The sequence below is a fragment of the Eptatretus burgeri genome, chromosome 8, assembly GCF_056783735.1.
Source record: "Eptatretus burgeri isolate ZD-2024b chromosome 8, Ebu_testis_v1, whole genome shotgun sequence".
In the NCBI taxonomy this organism is placed as follows: domain Eukaryota; kingdom Metazoa; phylum Chordata; class Myxini; order Myxiniformes; family Myxinidae; genus Eptatretus; species Eptatretus burgeri.
Genome location: NC_140968.1, coordinates 11,018,657 through 11,045,371, shown reverse-complemented (window position 1 = coordinate 11,045,371; position 26,715 = coordinate 11,018,657). Strand labels below are relative to the sequence as shown.

The following is a 26,715-nucleotide window of genomic DNA, read 5'->3' as shown; positions in this document are numbered from 1 at the left end:
CCTGGAGGGAAGAATGGGAAAGAATAGAGTGAGGAAGTTTATTCCAAAGGCGGGAAAAAAGAGGAATGAAAGAGTGAAGATGAGCAGTGATTCGTGATTTTGGTAGTTTTACCAGAAGGGGGTTGTTGGCTGACCTTGAGCGCCCTGTGGAAATGTGGTGGGGACAAATCGGAGAGAGAGCAGGGGGGGCAAGGCTGGAGAGGAGTCGGTAGAAGACAGAAAGACCACCGACCAACCTGCGGTGATTGAGTGAGAGGCCCAAAGACTCAGCTTCATTGCGGGAGATGCCGATGATCTTAAATGCCCTGGTTTCGACAGTGTGAAGCTGAGAAAGGTGGGAGGCAGGACCACCAGCCCAGAGGGGAGAGCAGTACACCATCAGGCTACGGACAAAAGCTTTGTAAGTGGTCAGGAGCTCAAGAGGGCTGAGGAAGGACTTAGCACGACGGAGGATTCCCAGTCGGCGACTGGCTTTTGAGGCGAGGTTGGAAATGTGACTTTCCCAGGAAAGGTCATGGCAGATAGTGAGACCAAGAAGCTTGAAAGAAAAGACTTCTTCCAGAGGATTGTTGAGAAAGTGGATGGGGGGGTTTTGTAAACGGTCCTTTCGAAGAGACATAGTGAGAGTGTGAGATTTGTCTGGATTGAAAGACATGTTCCACGTGTTGGACCAGTTTGTGATTTTATCCAGATCTGCAGTGAGTGAAGAAGCTGCTGCTTGCCGGTCTGAGGGATGACAGATGGTACGGCAGAGGGTGGAGTCGTCGGCAAAGAGAAATAGAGGATTTTCCAGAGAGTCCGAGAGATCATTGATGAAAACCAGAAAAAGAACAGGGCCCAGAACGTTACCTTGAGGAACTCCAGCCTGCACAGGAAGAGGGGATGAAAGAACTCCATTTAGGGCCACACGTTGACTGCGACAGGAGAGGAAGTCTGCGAGCCATGAGTGGAGATGGCCTTGAATACCATGGGAAGAGAGTTTGGTGAGTAGGGCAGGGTGCCAGACTGTGTTAAAAGCACGTGATATGTCCAGGGATACGGCTCGGATTTCCTGTCTGGCATTGAGGACCTCCATCCATTGATGGGAGAGCAGAAGCAGCATATCCAGGGTAGAGTGACCTGGTCTGAAACCAAATAGATGATTGGAAATCAAGCCATTGGAGAAGAGGAAGGATTTCATATCTGAGGCGATGATGGATTCCATCACCTTGCTGATGATTGGGAGAAGGCTGATTGGTCTGTAGTTATAGGGATCTGTTTTTGCACCTTTTTTATGCAGGGCAGTGATGTTAGCAGATTTCCAAGCAGATGGCAGATGACCTTGGGCAAATGAGAGGGTGAATAGAACAGAGAGAGGGTGAGCAAGAGCAGAAGAGCAGGCTTTGAGGACACGTGGGCTGATGCCGTCTGGACCGGTTGCAGAATCTGACTCGAGGTTTGAAAGCAAGCTCTCCACCTTGTCAGGAGAAAAGGATACAGAGTCCAGGGACAGTTGGGTGCGACTGGGTAAAGTGGGTAGAGATAGTGATGGGTTTAGGACACAAGATTAGGACACAAGGTTTAGGACACAAGTGTATGCCCCGGTTAGAATAGGTGTACCATATCCCTGTGTGTCGTAAGAGGCGACCAGGGTTGCGTCAGGAAGGGCATCCGGCGTAAAAACCTATGCCAAATCATTATGCGGACAACAAAACGAATTTCCATACCGGATCGGTCGAGGCCCGGGTTACCAACGACCGCCACCGGTACCGGTGGTCAGCAGGGTACCAGTGGAAATTGTGCTACTGCTGGGCGAAGGAGGAGAAGGAGACGGGGAAGGCGAGTCCGGAGGCAGTGGGAGAGGGGGAAGGGTAGAAGTGTGGAGGTGAGAGTTGGAACTCTGAATGTTGGGACGATGACTGGCAAAGGGCGAGAGTTGGCTGATATGATGGAGAGAAGAAAGGTGGACATACTGTGTGTACAAGAGACCAAGTGGATGGGGAGTAAGGCGAGGAGCATTGGAGGTGGTTTCAAACTGTTCTACCATGGTGTGGATGGGAGGAGAAATGGTGTCGGGATAATCCTGAAGGAAGATCATGTCAAGAGGGTATTGGAGGTGAGGAGGGTGTCTGACCGAGTGATGAGTGTGAAGTTGGAAATTGAAGGGGTGATGATGAATGTCATCAGTGCATATGCCCCACATATGGGGTGTGAGATGGAATATAAAGAAGATTTCTGGAGTGAGTTAGATGAAGTGGTGGAGAGTGTATCCAAGGATGAAAGAGTGGTGATTGGAGCAGATTTCAATGGACATGTTGGGGAAGGGAATAAAGAGGATGAGGAGGTGATGGGGAGGTACGGTCTCAACAAGAGAAATGTGGAAGGGCAAATGGTGGTAGAGTTTGCAAAAGAATGGAAATGGCAGTGGTAAACACGTATTTCAAGAAGAAGGAGGAACACAGGGTGACATACAAGAGTGGAGGAAAGTGCACACAGGTGGATTACATCTTAAGTCGGAGATGCAACCTGAAAGAGATTAGTGACTGTAAGGTTGTGGCAGGGGAGAGTGTAGCTCGACAGCATCGATTGGTGGTCTGTAGGATGACTTTAGAGGTGAGGTTGAGGAAGAGAGTGAGGGCTGAACCAAGGACCAGATGGTGGAAGCTGAAGGAGGAAGACTGTTGCGTGAAATTTAGGGAGGAGGTGAGACAGGCGCTGGATGGTGGTAAAGATGGGTGGGATGATTGGGCAACGACAGCAGAAGTTGTGAGGGAGATAGCTCGGAAGGTACTTGGTGTGACATCTGGACAGAGGAAGGAAGATAAGGAGACTTGGTGGTGGAATGAGGAAGTACAGGAAAGTATAAGGAAGAAGGGGTTGGCTAAAAAGAAGTGGGATAGTCAGAGAGATGAAGAAAGTCGGCAGGAGTATAAGGAGTGGCGTCGAAAAGCAAAAAGAGAGGTGGCAAAGGCCAAGGAAAAGGCATATGACGAGCTGTATGAGAAGCTGGATACAAAAGAAGGGGAAAAGGATTTATACCGATTGGCAAGACAGAGGGACCGAGCTGGGAAGGATGTGCTGCAGGTTCGGGTGATAAAGGACGCAAATGGGAATGTGCTGACGAGCGAGGAGAGTGTGTTGAGAAGGTGGATGGAGTACTTTGAGGAGCTGATGAATGAAGAAAATGAGAGAGAGAAGGTTGGAAGAGGTGGAGATAGTGAATCTGGAAGTGGGGTGGATCAGTAAGGATGAAGTGAGGACTGCTATGAAGAAGATGAAAAGTGGAAAGGCGGTTGGCCCAGATGGTATACCAGTGGAGGCATGGAAGTGCTTAGGAGAGATGGCAGTGGGGTTGTTAACCAGATTGTTTAATAAAGTCTTGGAAAGTGAGAGGATGCCGGAGGAGTGGAGATTAAGTGTACTGATTCCGATTTTCAAGAATAAGGGTGATGTGCAGAGCTGTGGAAATTACAGAGGGATAAAGTTGTTAAGCCACACCATGAAGTTGTGGGAAAGAGTAGTGGAAGCTCGGTTGAGAGGAGAGGTGACGATCTGTGAGCAGCAATATGGGTTTATGCCAGGAAAGAGCACCACTGATGCGATGTTTGCTTTGAGAATGTTGATGGAGAAGTATAGGGAAGGCCAGAAAGAGTTACATTGTGTGTTTGTGGATTTAGAGAAAGCTTATGATAGGGTGCCAAGAGAGGAGTTGTGGCATTGTATGAGGAAGTCGGGAGTGGTGGAGAAGTATGTGAGGATCGTGCAGGATATGTATGAGGACAGTGTGACAGCGGTGAGGTGTGCGGTAGGAATGACGGACCGGTTTAAGGTTAAAGTGGGATTGCACCAAGGATCGACTCTGAGCCCTTTCCTGTTTGCAATGGTGATGGACAGGTTGACGGACGAGATCAGACTGGAGTCTCCATGGACCATGATGTTCGCGGATGACATCATGATCTGTAGGGAGAGTAGGGAGCAGGCTGAATCGAGCCTTGAGAGGTGGAGGTACGCACTGGAGAGAAGGGGAATGTTAGTCAGTAGGAGTAAGACGGAGTACATGTGCGTAAATGAGAGGGAGGGTGGTGGTATGGTGCAGTTGCAAGGAGTTGAGGTGGGGAAGGTGGATTGGTTTAAATACTTGGGATCAACTGTCCAAAGTAACGGAGAGTGTGGGAGAGAAGTGAAAAAGAGAGTGCAGGCAGGATGGAGTGGGTGGAGAAGAGTTGCAGGAGTGATTTGTGACAGAAGGGTAGCTGCAAGAGTGAAGGGGAAAGTATACAAGACGGTAGTGAGACCAGCTATGTTGTATGGTTTGGAGGCGGTGGCACTAACAAAAAGACAGGAAGCGGAGCTGGAGGTGGCAGAGTTAAAGATGCTGCGATTCTCGTTGGGAGTGACGAGGATGGACAGGATAAGAAATGAGTGTATTAGAGGGACAGCGCAGGTAGGACGGTTTGGAGACAAAGTGAGAGAGGCGAGATTGAGATGGTTTGGACATGTGCACAGGAGGGAAACGGGGTATATCGGGAGAAGGATGTTGAAGATGGAGCCGCCAGGCAGGAGGAGAAGAGGAAGGCCAAAGAAGAGGTTCATGGATGCGGTGAGGGCGGACATGCAGGTGGTTGGAGTGTCAATGGAAGATGTGGAGGATAGAGCAAAATGGAGACAGTTGGTCCGCTGTGGCGACCCCTAGCGGGAGCAAGCCGAAAGAGGAAGAAGAAGATGTCCAGGGATACGGCTCGGATTTCCTGTCTGGCATTGAGGACCTCCATCCATTGATGGGAGAGCAGAAGCAGCATATCCAGGGTAGAGTGACCTGGTCTGAAACCAAATAGATGATTGGAAATCAAGCCATTGGAGAAGAGGAAGGATTTCATATCTGAGGCGATGATGGATTCCATCACCTTGCTGATGATTGGGAGAAGGCTGATTGGTCTGTAGTTATAGGGATCTGTTTTTGCACCTTTTTTATGCAGGGCAGTGATGTTAGCAGATTTCCAAGCAGATGGCAGATGACCCTGGGCAAATGAGAGGGTGAATAGAACAGAGAGAGGGTGAGCAAGAGCAGAAGAGCAGGCTTTGAGGACACGTGGGCTGATGCCGTCTGGACCGGTTGCAGAATCTGACTCGAGGTTTGAAAGCAAGCTCTCCACCTTGTCAGGAGAAAAGGATACAGAGTCCAGGGACAGTTGGGTGCGACTGGGTAAAGTGGGTAGAGATAGTGATGGGTTTAGGACACAAGATTTAGCTGCAAACACCGAGTTTAGACATTCAGCTTTATCACGTGTGGAATCAGCAGTGCGGCCATTTGAGGTAAGGGAGGGGATGGAGGGGGAACATACACCAGAAACAGATTTGATTAAACGCCACCAGGATTTTGAGGAGGGAGAGAGGTTTGAGAGTTCAGACTTGAGATGAGAAAGATGTTGTTTTCTGGCTCTCCTGAGGGTAGATACACACTTGTTCCGAGCTTTGTGGAAAGAACTGAGATTGCCCTCAGTTGGGTTTGCTTTCCATGAGGCAAAGGCAAGTTGTTTCAGGACAACTGCCTCGCCACAAGCTTCAGTAAACCAAGGGCGGGGGGAAGGGTAAGACAACTGAACATGAGAGGGGATAAATCTGTGCATGAGGGAGAGCAAGTTTCTTTGAAAGAATTCCCAGGATGAGTTGATGTTTGAGAAAGTTGTGATAGGAGACCAGTCTGTCAGTTTGATGGCTGCTCGGAGACCCTGCCAGTCGGCTTGAGTGAAAGCCGACTGGCAGGGTCTCCGATTCACCACCACACTGATTACATACAGATTCACCTGTATGTAATCAGTGTTTAACTTAAAAATTAAGTTCCTCCACTTATCTAAGGAGTTTTAAGGTTCAACTCACATGGTCAAACAACAAGGCAAACATGAAGACCAAGGAGCTTTCTGAAGAAGTCAGACATGAAGTGGTGGAGAAGCACCATTCAGGAGATGGTTATAAGAACATTTCAGTTACTCATTACCTCTGAGTACGGTGAAATCCATCATTAAGAAGTGGAAGACGTATCATACCACCCAGACTCCACCCATATCAGGTCACCCATCCAAACTCTCAAGCAGCTGGGCAAGCAGGAAACTGGTTAGGGATGTCACTGTAAATACAATGACTGAAAGATCTGCAAGGCTCTCTATTTGAGATGGCGAGCATCATGTCATGAGGTTGCTTTTCATCAGCAGGGACTGGTAAGCTTATCAGGATAGAAGGGACAATGGGTGGTGCAAAGTACAGAGGAATCCTTGATGAAACCCTGCTCGAGTCAGCCATGAATTACAAACTGGGTAGGAGATTCACATTTCAGCAGGACAATGGTCCGAAACACAAAGCGAAAGCCACACTGGAGTGGCTGCATAAGAAGAAAATAAATGTTCTTGAGTGACCCAGTCAAAGTCTTGACTTGAACCCAATTGAACATTTATGGCGACACTTGAAGATTGCAGTCCATCGACGATCCCCATTAAACTTGGCAGAACTAGAGCAATTTTCACTTGAAGAATGGGGAAAGATTTCACCATGTTACTGTACAAAGCTGGTAGAGATCTACCCAAAAAGACTCGCAGCAGTCATTGCAGCAAAAGGCGTTTCTACCAAGGACTGACCGACGGGGTTGAATACTTTTACAACCAGTGAATTTTGATTTGTACATGTTTTTTGCAGGTGTTCCTGACATGTAACCTCCTTCAACTATAACATTGTTTTGTTTGATCTCTTCAGTCATGAATAAAACACTTCATTTGGAATAAATATTTTAGACATAATTCATCTTAATGTGGCATCATTGGTAGGGGGTGAATACTTTTGCAGGCCACTGTACCTTGAAGCCTTAAACTTTTTTTTGTGTTTGCAGTTGAGATATCAAAATTTATTGGATTTAACACAGCGGTCATGAATGTTGCAACTAAATGCTAACTACTGTATAGCAAGGTGCAAAGGTAGTGCCATAAAGATTTAAAAGTGTGATTAGTCAAAAACAATTCAGTTGGTGGATGCACTTGTACTTGTTTGTCACATGCCTGTTGAGCAATTGTCTAGTTAAGAGAGGCTATATAGCTTAGGGAAGAGTTCAGGAGATAATAAAGATTAAGAAAAGCAAGTCACAAGCTGTTGAGCAACAAGCCCGGGACCAAGAAGAGGGAGTCGTAGAAGAGTGGAGCATCGAGCAAGAGGATTGAGATGCCAATTCACAGATCTTCCAGCAACAGCACAGCACTCCACTGCTACAAGAGGTTTAACACAGAAACCAACCGGGAGATAATTACACCAGATCAATATCGTGCTCTTGTAAGAGGACTGAACTCCAAAGAGAAGCCTTTCACAGGAGGTGGTGCAAGGATGCTGTTATTTTCATGAAGTGTGATCAAATCGTATCGAGTTTTTCTCAGTGGTCCCAGTGGAGTTGGAAATGGTCACATCATTTCACCAATTTACACTGACACAAACTCCTGTGGCTTTCAGGGAAAGTGCAACCAGAAGATGTAACAGTACTACTGACAGCACCGACTGCTGTTGCAGCCTTCAATGTACAGGGCATGACGGTGCACTCAGCATTGTTGTTTGGCATCTCAAAGTTTTCTCATAAGCTCAACACATTGACAACAAAGCTATCCAACCTGCAGTTTCTCATCATTGATGAGGTGTCGATGGTGGGATCATCTATGCTGTTACAGATCCACAAACATCTTCAGCAGCTGAAAGGGACAGGAGATGAGGCCCCCTTTGGTAATGTGAGCATCCTGTGTGGGAGACCTTTTCCAGCTACAGCCTGTAACACAACCATATGTCTTTGGTGAGGTTGGTGGTGCTTACACTAGGCTTCACAGATCAGGTTCTCCATGGAAGGATGAATTCTCTATGCTCGAGCTGGATTAAATAATGAGGCAAAGAGATGGTGAATTTGCCCAGCTTCTTTGTTGTGTGTGGACAGCAACATGCACTAAGCAAGATGTGGATGTTCTGAACTCAAAAATCATTGAAGACAGTGATTGCAACTACCCACATGACTCTCTCCTTGTCTACCGACTCAACAAAGATGTTTATGAGCAGAACATCAAAAATGTGAGAGACCTTGCACCACCTGAGAACCAGCATGTTGTGGTCCATGCCATTGACCATATAAAAGATAAGCACACTGCTCAGCTCAACATGGCCATGTCCAAGAGGAAAGCAAACACTGGAGGCCTGATTGGTGAGCTACATATAGTTGTTGGTGCAAAAGTCATGTTGACTGTCAATATTGATGATAGTGATGGCCTCGTGAATGGTGCCAGAGGAACAGTTAAAGTCATCATCAAGACAACCACCGATGATGTCAGCTTTATCTTGGTCAAGTTTAATCATCCTGGAGTTGGTGCAAGTGCTATTGCATGGGAGTCACTATCAGGACCAGCATCCAGCTGCTGCACCAATCAGTCGGCACGAGGCCGTGTTCAGCATCAGAATAAACAAGACAGCAGAAGTAAGTAGAAGACAGGTTCCTTTGGTACTAGCCTGGGCAACCACCATCCACAAAGTTGAGGGATTGACACCCCATCAGGTTGTTGTTGACAGGAAGGGATACACATTCAATGCTGGTCAATTTTATGTAGCTTTCAGTCAGTGGAAGGCCTCTTCATCAAGAACTTCAGTCTCACCAGCATCAAAGTCAGTGTACCTGTTGTGTCTGAAATGGAAAGGCTGGCTTCCAACTGCCTGCCCCCTCAGCCAATACCTCAGGTTGTGGCTCTACCCAAGGAAGACTGGATCAAAATTCGTGCATTCAAGTTATGTTATGGTTACAAGTTATGTCAATATACGTTCGTACATTCCGAAGCAGGAAGATATCAAGTGTGATATATCCATGAGCCACGTGGAGATCATGTATCTCACTGAAACATTTCTCAAACATCACCAGCACGTCGGTGGTAACTCTTCTTCATTGAGGAGTGTTCTCAGGTGTTCAGGTTGGACCGTGTCACTACCAGCAGTCAAGGCCTAGCCAATGGTGGAATCATGATAGCATGTGCCACATCGCTACTTCCTGAAAGCATGAACATCTCGCACCCTACTTTACTGGAAGTGAAGAGTGTCACGATAACCACAGGGTCCAATCTCAGGAAATGTATTGTCGATGTCTACCGCCATCCAGTCCACACCTTCCAGTAACAACATTCTTACCCCTCCTGGACAATTACCTATCCACTATTCCTTATCAAGCAACGCCAACTGTTGTCTTGGGAGACTTCAGTGATGACCTACTCTCAGCAGCCAGCTCATCCAGACTGCTCGGGTTTATATCCTCCAAAGGTTTTCACAACTTGTGAAAATGTCCACCACACTCAGGTTCACCACTGGATCACACCGACTATAATAGCAGTACGACCGGCACTTTTGTGGACGTAGTAGATACGTACTACTCAGATCATGTTGCAACCTATGTTTCCCTACCTGTATGGTCTGCATCACAGTCAAGACAATTTACTGAAGAAGTTTCCTATCTCAGCCAAAATAAAGTTTGATAAAAATGAAATACATCATGTGGTCTGGCATCATGTGAAAATCTTTGAAAAATCTTCTCTGAAACCGCTTAACTGATCAATGCGAAACTTTAACAAATTGATCAATTATCCACGGGAAATATGGTTTGATAAAAGTGGTCATTGGTCACGTGGTCTGGCACCCATATTGGATCAAAGAAAAAAAAACAACAACAAGAGTTGGTTCGTACCAAGTCCTTCTCAAGACTACGTGGGGTAAGTATTCTGGGAATACCATCTAGTTGTTTTCGTTTCTATGGCTGTCTGCCAGTCAAACAAATTTGAAAATCATTCCAAACAAGAAACTTACCTGCTTTTCGGGACATTATAAAGGACACAGACAACAGGCACGAAGACCTGATTTAACATGTTAAATAAGGTGGTTTAAAAGACGCTGCATCAACAGCGGTCAGCTTCTGAAATATAGAGTGGGGAGAACAACTATATGATACACTGCCGATTTTGCAGGTTTTCCCACTTACAAAGCACGTAGAGGTCTGTAATTTTTATCATAGGTACACTTCAACTGTGAAAGACGGAATCCAAAACAAAAATCCTGAAAAATCACATTGTATGATTTTTAAATAATTAATTTGCATTTTATTGCATGAAATAAGTATTTGATACATCAGAAAAACAGAACTTAATATTTGGTACAGAAACCTTTGTTTGCAATTACAGAGATCAGATGTTTCCTGCAGTTCTTAACCAGGTTTGCACAGACTGCAGCAGGGATTTTGGCCCACTCCTCCATACAGATCTTCTCCAGATCCTTCAGGTTCCGGGGCTGTCGCTGGGCAACACAGACTTTCAGCTCCCTCCAAAGATTTTCTATTGGGTTCAGGTCTGGAGACTGGCTCGGCCACTCCAGGACCTTGAGATGCTTCTTACGGAGCCACTCCTTAGTTGCCCTGGCTGTGTGTTTTGGGTCGTCATGCTGGAAGACCCAGCCACGCCCATCTTCAATGCTCTTGTTGAGGGAAGCAAGTTGTTGGCCAAGATCTCGCGATACATGGCCCCATCCATCCTCCCCTCAATACGGTGCAGTCGTCCTGTCCCCTTTGCAGAAAAGCATCCCCAAAGAATGATGTTTCCACCTCCATGCTTCACGGTTGGGATTGTGTTCTTGGGGTTGTACTCATCCTTCTTCTTCCTCCAAACACGGCGAGTGGAGTTTAAACCAAAAAGCTCTATTTTGGTCTCATCAGACCACATGACCTTCTCCCATTCCTCCTCTGGATCATCCAGATGGTCATTGGCAAACTTCAGACGGGCCTGGACATGCGCTGGCTTGAGCAGAGGGACCTTGCGTGCGCTGCAGGATTTTAATCCATGACGGCGTAGTGTGTTACTTCTGGTTTTCTTTGATACTGTGGTCCCAGCTCTCTTCAGGTCATTGACCAGGTCCTGCCGTGTAGTTCTGGGCTGATCCCTCACCTTTCTCATGATCATTGAGGCTCCACGAGGTGAGATCTTGCATGGAGCCCCAGACCGAGGTTGACTGTTATCTTGAACTTCTTCCATTTTCGAATAATTGCACCAACAGTTGTTGCCTTCTCACCAAGCTGCTTGCCTATTGTCCTGTAGTCCATCCCAGCCTTGTGCAAGTCTACAATTTTGTCCCTGATGTCCTTAGACAGCTCTCTGGTCTTGCCCATTGTGGAGAGGTTGGAGTCTGATTGATTGAGTGTGGACAGCTGTCTTTTATGCAGTTCATGAGTTCAAACAGGTGCAGTTAATACAGGTAATGAGTGGAGAATGGAAGGGCTTCTTAAAGACAAAACTAACAGGTCTGTGAGAGCCGGAATTCTTACTGGTTGGTAGGTGATCAAATACTTATTTCATGCAATAAAATGCAAATTAATTATTTAAAAATCATACAATGTGATTTTCAGGATTTTTGTTTTAGATTCCTTCTTTCACAGTTGAAGTGTACCTATGATAAAAATTACAGACCTCTACGTGCTTTGTAAGTGGGAAAACCTGCAAAATCGGCAGTGTATCAAATACTTGTTCTCCCCACTGTATATATTTATTTTACAGCTTTTAAAACCTTGATGTTATTTCATTCAAATTAAATACTTGAACACAAGAACACAAATCTTCTTGCCACTTCCAAAAACCTCAACTTTTGCAGTACAGACATACACTACATGGCCAAAAGTATGCATGCACCCCTTCTAATTAGTGGATTCGGCAATTTCGGCCACACCATTGCTGGCAGGGGTATAAAATAAAGCTCACAGCCATGCAATCTCCATAGACAAACATTGGCAAGAGAATGGGCCGCACTGAAGAGCTCAGTGACTTTCAACGTGGCACCGTCATAGAATGCCACCTTTCCAACAAGTCAGTTCATCAAATTTCTGCCCTGCTAGAGCTGCATCGGTCAACTGTAAGTGTTGTTAGTGTGAAGTGTAAACGTCAAGGAGCAACAACAGCTCAGCCACGAAGTGGTGGACCACACAAGCTCACAGAGCACATAGCACAGAAAAATCATCTGTCGTCGGTTGCAGCACTCACTACCGAGTTCCAAACTGACTGGAAGCAACATCCATTGAGAGCTTCATGAAATGGGTTTCCACGGCGGAGCAGCCACACACAAGCCTAAGATCACCATGTGCAATGCCAAGTGTCGGCTGGAGTGGTGTAAAGCTCACCGCCATTGGACTGGAGTAGTGAAAACGCGTTCTCTGGAGTGATGAATCACGCTTCACCATCTGGCAGTCCAACGGATAAATCGGGGTTTGGTGGATGCCAAGAGAATGCTACCTGCTCAAATGCATAGAGCCAACTGTAAAGTTTTGTGGAGGAGGAATAATAGTCTGGGGCTGTTTTTCATGATTCGGGTTCGGCCCCTTAGTTCCAGTGATGGGAAATCTCAATGCTTCAGCGTACAATGACATTCTGGATGATTATGTGCTTCCAACTTGTGGAAACAGTTTGGGGAAGGCCCTTTCCTATTTCAGTATGACAATGCCCCCATGCACAAGGCGAGGTCCATACAGAAATGGTTTGTCGAGATCAGTGTGGAAGAACTTGACTGGCCTGCACAGAGCTCTCACTTCAACCCCATCAAACACCTTTGGGATAAATTGGAACGCCGACTGCGAGCCAGACCTAATCGCCCAACATCAGTGCCCGACGTCACTCATGCTCTTGTGGCTGAATGGAAGCAAATCCCCGCAACAATGTTCCATCATCTTGTGGAAAGCCTTCCCAGAAGAGTGGAGGCTGTTATAGCAGCAAAGTGGGGACCAACTCCATATTAATGCCCATGATTTTGTAATGAGATGTTGGACGAGCAAGTGTCCACATACTTTTGGTCATGTAGTGTACCTCTTATTATCATGCTTGCCCTAATAATGCTATTTCGCATTAGAGTCGATGAAAAAAACACATCGATTAAAAATATATATATATTTATAAAATAAAAAAAATGAGAGAAAGATCTTAAAGCAAAAGCATTCTTGCTGTTGGACAATGCTCCTGGTCACCTAGAGCACCTCAACAGCCTCTGGACTCCCCTGCCTGATGAAATTGTGTTAATGCCTCCCAATATAACTTCTCTCCTCTCTTACAACCCATGGACCAGGGGACAATCCCCAACTTCAAGGCTTACTAACTCCGTCACACCTTCTGACAGCTGTTTCATATAACTGATGGTCCGAGGCAGGAGTCTATCGAGCAGTTCTGGAGGAATTTAAACCTCAGGAATGCAAGTTGAAAACATCGATGGAGCTTGGGAGGACATCGCCAACATCTCCATGAACAGAGCGAGGTGGAAGGTGTGGCCGTATGTCTGTCATGAGTTCACGGGGTTTGAGGTGCAGGTTTGAGGTGCACGGTGTTTGAGGTGCATCACGAGGGATATTGTCCAGTTTGCCAACCAAGCTGGGTTGATTGAAGTGGGCTTTAATGATGTGGAGGAGTTACTGGACTCACATGGGAGCTGCTTAACCAATGAGGAGCTGCAGGAGCTGGACGAGCACCGCAAGAGGACACTAAACCGGAGAAATTCCTGAGCACAAAAACTTAACTGATGTCTTTCTGAAGTTGTCTGAAGCACTTGAGAACATCAACAATGATACAGACATTGAGCACAGCACCGGAGTGAAGCGTTCTATGCGGAATGCTGTGTCCTGCTATGACAAGATGCTCAGGGTGAAGAAAAATCAGGCTATACAGTCAACCCTGGATGCCTTCTTCAAAAAGAAAGCTGCAGCTCCACAGGGAGATGAACTATAGCCTGGCTCTTCTTCCCAGGAGTAGCTCCTCATCCTCATCTCCCACCGCTGCCTTGATGGAAGAGTAGTAGAGTAGCAAGAGTGAAGTCAGCAGTGGTAAACAGATGACAAGCTAATTACCCTGTGCTCGCAAAGTGAAAAGCAGGGTTCGGCATTCGGTGGCGTGTGATGTGCGTGCATGCATGTCTGCACTTTTGAAATTCATTTTCTCAGCAACTATTGGTCCGATTGACACAAAATTTGACCATCGGAGTGCCTCTGCCTGTAGAATTTTTTTTATTCATAATTATGATGTCATAGTTCACGTGGTTCGGACGCCATCTTGGAAAAACGTTACACATCTCCCAAACTGCTCAATGGAAAATATTGAAACGTGGCTCATTGTCAAGTACTCCCAATGGGAAATAAGATATGTTGTTGATGATGTCATCGGTGCCTTCATTATGATGTCATAATTTGACAAGTACACCACTTATCCGATCATTATGAATTTTTTTTTCTCAGCAACTGTTGGTCTAATTGATGGACACAAATTTTCACCATAGGAGCGCTGCCTCCTGTAGAATATTTTAATGATAATCATGACGTCATAGGTCATGTGGTACAGCCGCCATCTTGGAAAAACCGAAAAATGTTGCATCTCTGTGGCTCCAAAACCGTTGACTGCGCAGGGTAAGTATTTTATGAATACCATCTAGTTTTGATATATAATTATGTTATTTATATAGTCTTGTTTTTTTACTTGTAAAACTCCATAATAATATCTGTAATGCAATTACCAATGCCAAACGAAGCCATCCTATACCGCTCATGCATCAGAAATAACTCTCTCAGGAACATATCTCCAGAGGTGCCACGTCATGGTGACCTCTCACAGCACAATCCTCGCATAACACTCACAATGGAATGCAACCTAAGCATTACAAGACGTATGTCTGTACTTGGCCAAAATATTATGCCATTTTACGCCATCTCGACCAATCAAATTTGCCGCTCACGCTCCGACAACGGAATATCGAGATCCAGACAAAATTGCGGCTCGAAGGAAATATCGATCGTGCTCAGAAATGCAAAGCAAGATTGTAAAAAAAATACCACAACCATTCCCATGTCCTTTTTCTCAAGATTGCATGGGGTAAGGTGTTCTATGAACTCTAGTTAATATTAGATTTCCCACTGAAAAAAAAAACAAAACAAGACTTTCATTGATGGCAAACTTGATGCATGGTACTTTGATATGTGTTTTTTTCTGGGTGTTAATAATTGTGAAGGATTCCATAAGGAATGTGTTAAGATACAGGAGCAGTATTAATTTCTTACCGATGTATATTCCTTCTGCTGTTCCAGCCATGAACATGGACGCATCTTTTTCTGCTATACATGTTTGGCTGGTTGGAGTGCTGATGGTGATTTGTGGAGAAGAGCGGCATGGAGGAAAGTCATCTGCTTGTGAGAGGGAGGCTGTGCGGTCGCGACGTACCAGAGGAGGAGATGCACCTGAGATGGAGTACCGTCTGTAGGATCGCAAAGAGGATTGAGATGTGGGCACCGTGAGGAACAAAGACATTGGCAGAAGTGAAATTACATTCTCAAAGGAAGAAGAGTGAGCAGACAGTGCAGGAGAGAGGTTCTGCTCAGGAAGAAGTGAGCTGAAGAATGATTTGAAAGATCCTCGTCGAGAGTGAGGAGGAGAGGGTAAGGGTGATGATGAAGTCAAACATTTTGTTGACGTGGAAAGAGATGAGGAATTCTGTCGGGAATTTGCGGGTGAGCCACAGAAAGTTTGTAAATCCTTAGAGGACAGATGGTGCTTTGGCTTCTGTAGAACTGCCCAATGGTAACATTCCATCATTGGACGCACCTGCAGGGGTTACAAGAAGATTTAACTTGCTCTTGCTATTCTTAGGATGTCAGAACATGAAAATAACCGGTAACATAAAGTTCAATGCAGCCTATGACCAACTCTGACCCAACAACATTAGCTCATACTCTGACACTTCCGTGAATATTGCTTTAGTCCACCCTTGTCCACCACAACTAACAATGCATTGCTCACAGGCCAAGGTGATCATGTAGTCACTCTGAAGTCAAACTTGACTGCAATGATCTGAGGTTGGCTTGAGATAGTCATGAGGCAAAGTTATGATCGACCAAGCATTAAGTAAATGTGAGTACATAAGGCCCAATCTAACTTAAGGACATTGTTTTGAATGAATATTTCATAACAAAATACATCCCAACATGGAAACAGAATTTATTGAACCCTGTATTAAAAGTAAAGTATATTGTAAAATTTAGCTTGAAGGGAAAAAGCCCAATCCTAATATGAATAAGCTTGATAAATTGTGTCACCATATATTTTAACAGTAAACTGGACTGCTTGTTGCAGTGTTGCTTGCAAGATGATTTTAAAGGTTTTTATGGCAAAAAAATATATATATAAAAATATATATTCAAAGCATATCTCTGAAAGACAACGTTGTTGGTGTTGAATGAATCTGCTGCTGCTACGAACCAAATATTTTGCGAATGTCAAATGCGAGAAGCAACAATATATAGTTGGCCACGTGTGAAAAATGGATCACGCAGGTATACTCCAACTCTTTGCAAAGTTTTGATCCTGTACTGAGCTTTCTTTATTTATTGGCATATCAAATGTGAGCTGAACTGCAAACTGACATCGTTGCCAAGGAAATGGGAAGGACTCGTCAGTAGGCTTTATTACAATGCCAGGAATATATATATATATATATATATATATATATATATATATATATATATATATATATATATATATATATACATGTATATATACATATACATATATATACTGTATATACTGTATATATACATATACATACTGTATATATATATATATACATATATATACATATATATATATATATACTGTATATATATATATATATACATATATATACTGTATATATATATATATATATATATACATATACTGTATATATATATATATACTGTATATATATATATATATATATACATATTGTTACGTTTGAGGTTTGAGGGGGAGGGTATGCATTCAAAGGGTAATTAGGATGTTTAATTAGGTATGCCATGCTGTTCGAGTTTACCAGGATCTCGATGTAATAAGTAGCAATTCAGTGGTGATAAGTTGTCTAGTAAATGTTCATTTCTTCAAGGGGGAAATGATAATTGTCACGTAATTAGATAAGGACACGGGATAGGGTAAGTGTGTCTGCGTAAACCCCTTTTAGTAGTCCCTGGAGGCTGGCCGTGACGTCACAGGACAGGGCTGCGGATGGCTCCGCCCCGTGATCACGATTGGCGGAAGGCGACGGCGGTGGGCCAATAAACGGCTCGATTGGAAGTGACGAGGACAGGAGGATAAAAAGGTTCTGTTCGGGGTCGAAAAGGAAGAGGAAGAAGATCGGGACAAAAAGATCGTGTTTTTTTGGTGTGGAGGCTGTTGCGCGGGAAGCGTACTTGTTGTTGTGCTGATTCGATCGTGTTCTTCATCGTGTCTTGGAGCCTTGCTGAGCCTCGTGCCTCACCTTGGTTGGCTCTGGGGTTCTGCTGACTCGGAGTACGGGGTCGAACAGCGGGCGGACCTGCCTCCCTCTCCTGCTCGCAACTTGGCGCCAGAACTGGTTCCCTGGCGGCTGTGAGCGGACTTGGGCCAGGACCAGGAGGTCGACAGCACCACGGTTTCTCCTGCCCCCCTGACGAGAGCAAGGCCAGCTCGTCCGACGCCGATCCAGGGACAGTTGCGTCCACACCACGGTCCAGCCTGACCACCAGAAGCAGCTACGTTTTGTGTGTGTGTGTGTGTGTGTGTGTGTGTGTGTGTGTGTGTGTGTGTGTGTGTGTGTGTGTGTGTGTGTGTGTGTGTGTGTGTGTGTGTGTGTGTGTGTGTGTGTGTGTGTGTGTGTGTGTGTACTTGGCGCCTTAGAGGGTTTGAGGATTGTATATTCATTGGAATTGTCTGTGTTTTCCCCACGCCCGATCCCACACTATCCCGTCGAATCGCCCCGGATCCCTCTTCTTGCCGAGTCTTGTTATTTTTGGTTAATAATAAAAACAAATAAACATCATCATCTCAGTGAAAAGTGACTCGTGCCACCTTCCTCGTCCCGTTTGCGGTAGAGCGATTAGAACCGCCATGTTTGGGTTATAAATAAATAAACCGCCTCCATCGTTTCAGCTCATTCTACGTTGGCGGGACTGTTCAAGTCCCGTGAACGTCACAATATACATATATATATATATACTGTATATATATATATATATATATATATATATATATATATATATATATATATATATACATATATACATATATATATATATATATATACATATATATATATATATATTGTTGCAGTTCTCGGAACCACATGCATACAACAGATAGGTGTCCCAAGACAGTTATTCCATTATTATATGTGTAGATAGTCCCTTTCCTTTTGTTTAGCGGGACAACAAGGGAGTACGTTGCAATGATCTAATAGCTAGGGTTGCTTAAATCATTTTCTCCTTCATTTCGTCCCTACTCTTCTTTTCTTCTGATTATTCCTGAGGTAAATCAGCCACATGCGCCTTCGCTGTAAGGTGGGGCCTAATCATGGAGGCCAGCGCGTGCAGTGCCGCTGTGAGGGAACTGCTGCACAGAGATCCTCGTTCCCGGGCGAGCCTGAAACCCAATGTGTGCAGCGAGTCATGTGGTGCACTTGGCGGTGCGGGATTATCGACTCGAGCTTCCAATGATCTGGGAAAGATTGCCGGTTGCATTAAAAAGACATGCGAATGAATACCTCTTAAGAGGCTGCACGAATGGTGTTTTTCACAACACAACCAGCACGATGCCCACACTACACAAAACGCGTACGGAGGTCGATAAAGACGACTCCACGCCATGTTTGGTGGGATACGAGTGTGCGGAGTCGAAGCGGCTTGTTCCTTTTCAACCTCAATATGTGACACATATTGGTGTTCGCCCCACGCACACGCTAGCGGAGTTGTGCGAGCGCTGGCCACGTGCGTAATGGCCGAACCCCACGCACTGTATGGAATGTGCTCGAAAGCAGACACGTGCGCCGCTCGCGAAACGTGCATGTTTTTAGCCATAATGATGTACCTTCGGCCCTCGCTGGCAGCAGCGGATTCTCCACGGATGGTGAATGTCTTCTCGTCTATACGGCCAGCGAAGCTGCGATCGAGCCGGGGAATGTACAGTGTGGGCCACGTTGGCACGCGGAGCGGGCGTGTTGATCGCTGCTGGTCGGGAACCCGAGCGGGCATGCGGGACCCTCGGCCTGTTGCCAGGGTACGGCCTGGGGTTTTTGCAGGACAATTCGCGTGCCAATTTCGGTGTGGGCGATTCGTGTCATGTCCTGGGGTCAGAGCGGAATACTGCCGCTGTCTGCGATGGCCTTGCCGGAAACGAAGTGAGGCGATTTCCGGCTAAAGTTGGCGGGCCACGTGAGGGGTCGAGGCCAATCGGAGCACCTGATTCAGGTGATGACGTTTCAATTCGGTGTGGCCCCTCCCCCCGAGATGCAAGTCCTATAAAGGTCGGAGCAGTCCCTCCGCCTTTCTCTTTCTCCACCTCCCTCCCGCTCTCGCCTCACCTCGTCGACACCGCCACGACCCACCTCCTGCTGCCAGGACTCCGCATCCTCGTATCCGCCCACACAACGTCAACCCCACCTGCCTACCTGGTCCCGCCTGCCACTCCATCCTTGCACTCTGGACTCCGCCCCTTCTCCACTCAAGCTCCTCCTTTCCGAACACAGTCTCCAAAAGTGCGGCTGAAGCCAGAGACTATGTGCCCACTGTAGGGTACCGCACTATGGAGCATGTCCCCCTCTCCCCCCCGAAACGTATTGGTGGCACATCGTGCTATCAAGCACAAAAGTACAGAGAACGTAGCCTCAACTCCCCTCCTGGTTCAAAACTCTCTCTTCATCGGGTTGTGTGTGTGTGTGTGTGTGTGTGTGTGTGTGTGTGTGTGTGTGTGTGTGTGTGTGTGTGTGTGTGTGTGTGTGTGTGTGTGTGTGTGTGTGTGTGTGTGTCTGCTTGGCGCCTTAGAGGGATTGAGAACTGTATATTCATTGGAATTGTCTGTTTTTCCCCACGCCCGATCCCACACCATGCGCGTGCGCTGGCGCCTGTCTGCTTAATTAAGACTGCAGAATATCATTATTATTATTGTTATTAATTTCGCGTCAAGTCTGCTCTGTGTCCCCTTTTGTAAGTTGCCTGTTTATTTGCTGCACCACACCTCTCTCCCCTATCTCTGCACAACACACCCCAATAAATCTTTATCGTACCACATACCTTTCCTCGCCCATTATAAATAAATTATTATTAGGAATGTTCCCAGCTCGTCTTTGTGGTTTCTTTCATTGATCCAGCATGGTCCAAATCCTAGCTTATCCGGGACTTTATTCCCAACAATCCGTTCCTTTTAGCCGGTACGTCCTTGGCAGTATCGCTCGGCTGCATCCAATCCGGAAAAGTGATCCGATCCAGTTCGGACAAGGCGTACCGAGGGCGTGTTCCCCAGTAATTAAATCGTGATTATTTAGGTAACCCAATTAACCCATTGAAGGGAGGACCCTAGGTCACACGGTTGAGTTATTGACGTCCATGGTCGGTTAAGCAACCCGCCGCATCATGGAATTATCCGTGTGTGACGGCCTGCAATTCCAGGGAGTCTGGTGGGAACCGAGATAGCTTCCCCCATCTTGTGGTCTTCTCACCCGACCCCCGGCCTGCAACAATATATATATATATATATATATATATATATATATATATATATATATATATATATATATATATATATAAATTTTTTTGTATACATAGTGGAGTCTCATGGAAGAGCTCGTACACTAAACGGATCAGGACATAACAAACAAAAAAAGGACACAAAACAGAACAGTAGACACACGCAAAAGGAACAGTACAGAGGGGGTTCCAATTCCAGATTATCCAGATATATTCCAGATAAGCTAAAATAACCTGAGTTACCTACATGAAGCAAAAACATGCCAACTGCTCATGTGCATAATACATCGTGGTTATATATATCTCGGATAGATTGCAATTGCACTGGCCCGTAAGCTGAAGCTTGAGGTCCATGCATATCTTTTGCCTGCTGCACAAGGCCTATGATACCTGTTGGCTCCAACCTTTCAATATTCGTGAATCCTTTTAACAGTCGTTTTGGTTGTTTTACACTGAACAGAAAAGTTATAGGGCATGGCGATTGTGAATATGAGACTTCCAAAGACATCTTAGGCTTAACAGATCAACAAAATGGTGGTCGTATCATTTTCCTGCTGAAAATTGTGGGTGAAGTTAGGCTAGCTGGCCAGCCAATGGGTTTTGAAGGCTTCCTGCAACGCTTTTGGGGGGTTTTTTGTGCATGCTTCAGGAGCTACTTACGTTTTTAATATACAAGATAAACCTGATATTCAAATATACTCTTTTTTTTCATCAATGTATTGTTAGCTTCGGTAAAACAAGAAGAACATGAGTCCCCTGATAAGTGAACAAGGCTATCCCACATCCAGGGCCAAACTTCAATCTCATTCTTCCCTCCAGGACTTCACGACAGCTATTCATCACCATCTCGGGTCATCCCCCATCCACAACCATGATCTTTACTACCACCATGAACCTTCCCCAAGCCCATCTCTTTTCAAGTTTCCAGATTTTTCCCCCCGTGACGGTTTGCAGCGGTACCAATCTTGTTCACCCCTTGTGGTCTATCCGAGCCCTCATTCTCCACATTCTTTATTTCTCCAAGTCTTCCTCCATTTTGTCCCTCAACCCTCCAGGAACTGAATTTTGAACCCCTTTTTCTCAGAATTACCATGCTGGATAGCCCAATTTACTTCTCAGTGGACCATCTTTTCGCCTTGGAATTGCCGGTAAAATATGAAAGGATGTTTTAGTTGGACAGCACTGTTTTGTTACAATTGTTGTTCATGCCTCCCCAATTAAAGCCATTTGTGGAATGATCATGCAGGTAGAGACAGAACTGGCCCTATCTTGAGTAGATTGCTTTCAAAACTTTGACAAGTGCACACTCTAATATCTACCTATGGGATGTGTGTGATGGACATTTTGGTATTTGAACCATTTTTTTTTTTTGTATACCTTCTCGAGGCTCATATGAGAGCAAGCACACAACGCACATCAAGGGGGGCATGAGACAGGAGGGGAGGGAGTGGGAAGGACAAAATAGTGGGGAACATAGACATTTGGAGAAGGGAGAGGGATGGGATGGGGAATATGGGGAATAGAAGATGGACATCACAGGGACTTTCAGGAAGGAAAGCAGGGAATTTGAAGGAGGTGGGTTTGGGAGGATTACCGGGGGTAGAAAATATCGAGGATTTGGATGGCGGATAATAAGAGGTGGTGGTGACAGCTGTTTTGAAGGCCGGGAGGGAAGAATGGGAATTAAATGAATAGAGTGAGGGAGTTTATTCCAAAGGCGGAAAAAAGAGGGATGAAAGAGTAAAAGTGAGCAATGATTCGTGATTTTGGTAGTTTTACCAGAAGGGGGTTGTTGGCGGACCTTGAGCGCCCTGCGGAAATGTGGTGGGGACAAATTGCAGAGAGAGCAGGGGGGGCGAGGCTGGAGAGGAGACGTTAGAAGACAGAAAGACCACCGACCAACCTGCGGTTATTGAGTGAGAGGCCCAAAGACTCAGCCTCATTGCGGGAGATGCCAATGATCCGAAATGCCTTGGTTTCTACAGCGTGAAGCCGAGAAAGGTGGGAGGCCAGGAGCACCAGCCCAGAGGGGAGAGCGGTACTCCATAAGGCTGCGGACAAAAGCTTTGTAAGTGGTCAGGAGCTCAGGTGGGCCGAGTAAGGACCTTGCACGACGGAGGATTCCCAGTCGGCGACTGGCTTTGGAGGCGAGGTTTGAAATGTGGCTTTCCCAGGAAAGGTCATGCCAGATAGTGAGACCCAGAAGCTTGAAAGAAAGGACTTCTTCCAGAGGATTGTTGAGATAGTGGATGGGGGGGGGGGTTTCTAAACTGTCCTTTCAAAAAGACATAGTGAGAGTGTGAGATTTGTCCGGATTGAAAGACATGTTCCACGTGTAGGACCAGTTTGTGATTTTATCCAGATCAGCAGTGAGCGAAGAAGCTGCTCCTTGCCGGGCTGAGGGATGACCGATGGTACGGCAGAGGGTGGAGTCATCAGCAAAGAGATATAGAGGATTTTCCAGAGAGTCGGAGAGATCATTGATGAAAACCAGAAAAAGAACAGGGCCCAGAACGCTACCTTGAGGAACTCCAGCCTGGACAGGAAGGGGGGATGAAAGAACTCCATTTAGGGCCACACGTTGACTGCGACAGGAGAGGAAGTCTGTGAGCCATGAGTGGAGATGGCCTTGGATACCATAGGGAGAGAGTTTGGTGAGCAGGGCAGGGTGCCAGACTGTGTCAAAAGCACGTGATATATCCAGGGATTCGGCTCGGATTTCCTGTCTGGCATTGAGGGCTTCCATCCATTGTTGGGAGAGCAGAAGCAGCATATCCAGGGTAGAGTGACCTGGTCTGAAACCAAATTGATGATCAGAAATCAAGCCATTGGAGAAGAGGAAGGATTTGATGTCTGAAGCGATGATGGATTCCAGAACCTTTCTGATGATTGGGAGAAGGCTGATTGGTCTGTAGTTGTAGGGATCTGTTTTTGCACCTTTTTTGTGCAGGGCAGTGATGTTTGCTGATTTCCAAGCAGATGGCAGATAGCCTTGAGCAAATGAGAGGGTGAATAGAACAGAGAGAGGGTGAGCAAGAGCAGAACAGCAGGCTTTGAGGACACGTGGGCTGATGCCGTCTGGACCGGTTGCAGAATCTGAGTCGAGGTTTGACAGCAAGCTCTCCACCTTGTCAGGAGAAAAGGACACAGAGTCCAGGGACAGTTGGGTGCGACTGGTTAAGGTGCGTAGAGAAAGTGATGGGTTTTGGACACAAGATTTAGCTGCAAACACCGAGTTTAGGCATTCAGCTTTTTCATGTGCGGTATCAGCAGTGCTGCCATTTGAGGTAAGGGAGGGATGGAAGGGGAACTTACACCAGAAACAGATTTAATTAGATGCCACCAGGATTTTGAGAAGGGAGAGAGGTTTGAGAGTTCAGATTGAGATGAGAAAGATGTTGTTTTCTGGCTCTCCTGAGGGTAGATACACACTTGTTCCGAGCTTTATGGAAGGAACTGAGATTGCCCTCAGTTGGGTTTGCTTTCCATGAGGCAAAGGCAAGTTGTTTCAGGACAACTGCCTCACCACAAGCATCAGTGAACCAAGAGTCGGAGGAAGGGTAGGACAACTGAAGACGAGAGGGGATAAATCTGTGCATGAGGGAGAGCAAGTTTCTTTGAAAGAATTCCCAGGATGAGTTGTTGTTGGAGAAAGTAGAGATAGGAGACCAGTCTATAAGTTTGATGGCTGCTTGGAGACCCTGCCAGTCGACTTGAGTGAAATGCCAGACTCGACGGCGGTGAGGTGGATCTCTGATAATAACCAGAGAGATGTCCACTTTGACAAGGACGTGGTCAGAAGAACCGATTGGATCGGGGAAGAGCAGCAGATATTGTCAGGGAAATCTGTCAAAATCAGATCCAGAAGAGAGGGAGTACCATTGGTTGAGATCCGGGTCGGGAAGTTGACCGATTGAGTCAGTCCCAATAAGTCGCAGAAAGCTTTTGCTGAGGTGCCATGACAGGTGAAAGAGGTAACCACACCAAGCCAACTGGCATGATGACAATTGAAGTCACCACATATGAGGAAGAGAGAGTTTGGATGAGAAGATAGTTGGTCCATGTTTTCAGATAGTGAGGTGTAGATGGAGTCATCACTGTTAGGTGGACGGTACAGTACACATATAAACATGAGGTGGGAGTTGAGGGGAAGCCGTAGCCAGAGGTATTCCTGGGGGTGTGGGGAGTGAGGGCAGTGCATGGAGAGTGAGGAATAGAGTCTTTGATGAAGAGAGAAACTCCTCCACCAGGGCGAGGCTCAGGTCTGTCAAACCGGAGGAGGGAGTAGCCAGGGAGAGATACTTGGGAGTCAGACACGTCTTGGGAGAGGAAAGTTTCTGTTAGGCAGATTATGTCTGGTTTGTCAGTGGCAACCTGTATGGAAATATCTGAAAGGTTTGAGCAAAGGCCCCGGATATTTGAGGTCCATACTTTTAATGAAGAGTTAGGGGAGGAGGCTTTGGGTGCAGGGGGTGGGGGAGGGGGAGGGTAGGACAAGGGACGAGGGGGGAGGGAAGGAGTGTTGTGGAAAGAGTGTGGGGGATTGCAGAATAGCTCGGGGAGGGGGCTGAATGAGGAGGAGAAAAGGCTATGTGGGGAGACAAGACAAGAGAGGTGGGAAGAAGACAGTTGAGGATTTGAGGAGGTGGAGTGAAGAGATGGAGGTGAGAGGGCAGTGGAAGGAGGCAGCTTTGTGGATGGGAGGGGGGGCAACTTTGGGAAGGATGAGTGAGGGGGATGATTGGTGGGAGAAAGGTGAGGTAGGAGTTTTTGAGAGGGGTGAGAGGGAGGCTTGGAGGGAGAAGAGTGGGATGGTTGCTTTGAGAGTGAGGGGTGAGAAGAGTGAGTTGGCACTGAAGTTGGAAAAAAGAATGGTTGATGGAAAGCAAACATTCATAGCAAACTGGGGTTTTTTAAGTTTTATGTCAGTTATGCGATTAAACACATTTCTTGAGGGATGCAATAAAGGCCAATTCAGAGAATGGAGAGAAGAAATGCTGTAACAGTTGGATTTTATAGGCAAGGAATGAAGGAAAGGTCGAATTGAGAGCAGTCTATTTAAATAGCAGAAGAGTAGTGCATTCTGATACAGTAAAGAGTACCACACGTGTGAAAGAGGAAGATGAAGCATTATAAGAGATCGTTTTTGTTATTATTATTAATGTTTGAGAGACTTTTCAACAGATTAGGTCATGGAAGTGTTGTAGAAAAAAATCGAGCAAGAAGAAGACGAGGCAGAAGAAGAGATGAAGAAGAAGAAGAAGAAGAAGAATCGGAGAAAGGTCGCAGTTTTTTTTTCTTGTTTTTTTAAAGATAAGAAATGGAGTGATTAGTTGGGATGGGGGACGTGAAGAAAGTGGGAAAGATAGAAATTTAAGATAATGGGGAGAAAAAACAAATAAACACGATCGAACTCCGAGCGGAACAAAGGGTAGGCCTGAAACCTCAAGGATAGGCCTCAAGCACCCAGTAAGACAAGTTTGACGAAATTTCACAAAATAGCACGATTTTTGAAACAAAACCGAACTGGGAACAAACAGTAACATGCAGGTGAGAAAATAAACAGTTAAAACGGGACAGATAACGACCGGAAACTTAACTTTGAGATCGTCAGCAAGGAGCCCCCAAGGAGACCTGCCAATGCTCCAAACCCAGAACCGGAAGAATACAATACCGGAATTCTCTTTTGAGATAAATAGGCAACAATTATTAGCAGAGCTCAACTTCCCGAGAATACAAAGCATTCTCCAGTTCCGAAAAAGGCTGGTCTGCCACATTTGTTGTTGTTGTTGTTGTTGTTGTTGTTGTAACCAGTTCGCTCCATCCAATCAGTCGACAAAAATGCTCCAAATACCTGGAATCATGGGCGAGATTGAACAGCTTTGTGGAACTTAGGTACACAACTTATGGTGCTTGGACAGCATTGGTGAGTAATGATTCAGATTTCTTACTTCATCGTCTGTTGTTTTCAGTACGAGTAGTGTGGGTTGTTGGCCTTCACAACAGCTGTACAACCTGCATAATGTGAGCACATAAATGATGTAAGTCATCCTCGTACCTTCATCAAGTTTTTCTGCCAGCTGTTAATGAAAATGGAAGCTTTAATCCTGGAATGATTTGATTATTAGGCAGACCTAGACAAGTAGTTGAAAACTAGCTAG

General features: G+C 45.8%; 1 protein-coding gene across 1 annotated transcript in view; it reads right to left on the bottom strand.

Moving 5' to 3' along the window:
• The window catches only part of LOC147021091 (TBC1 domain family member 24-like), a 67,140-nt gene that overhangs the window by 4,277 nt on the left and 36,148 nt on the right, over positions 1 to 26,715 (bottom strand). Inside the window, exons 7-9 of the mRNA XM_085890839.1 lie at positions 26,506 to 26,569; positions 26,284 to 26,408; positions 15,089 to 15,630 (exon numbers count right to left, since the gene is read on the bottom strand). Coding sequence (XP_085746965.1) covers positions 15,089 to 15,630; positions 26,284 to 26,408; positions 26,506 to 26,569 — 731 coding nt within the window. The remainder of the gene's footprint in view (positions 1 to 15,088; positions 15,631 to 26,283; positions 26,409 to 26,505; positions 26,570 to 26,715) is intronic.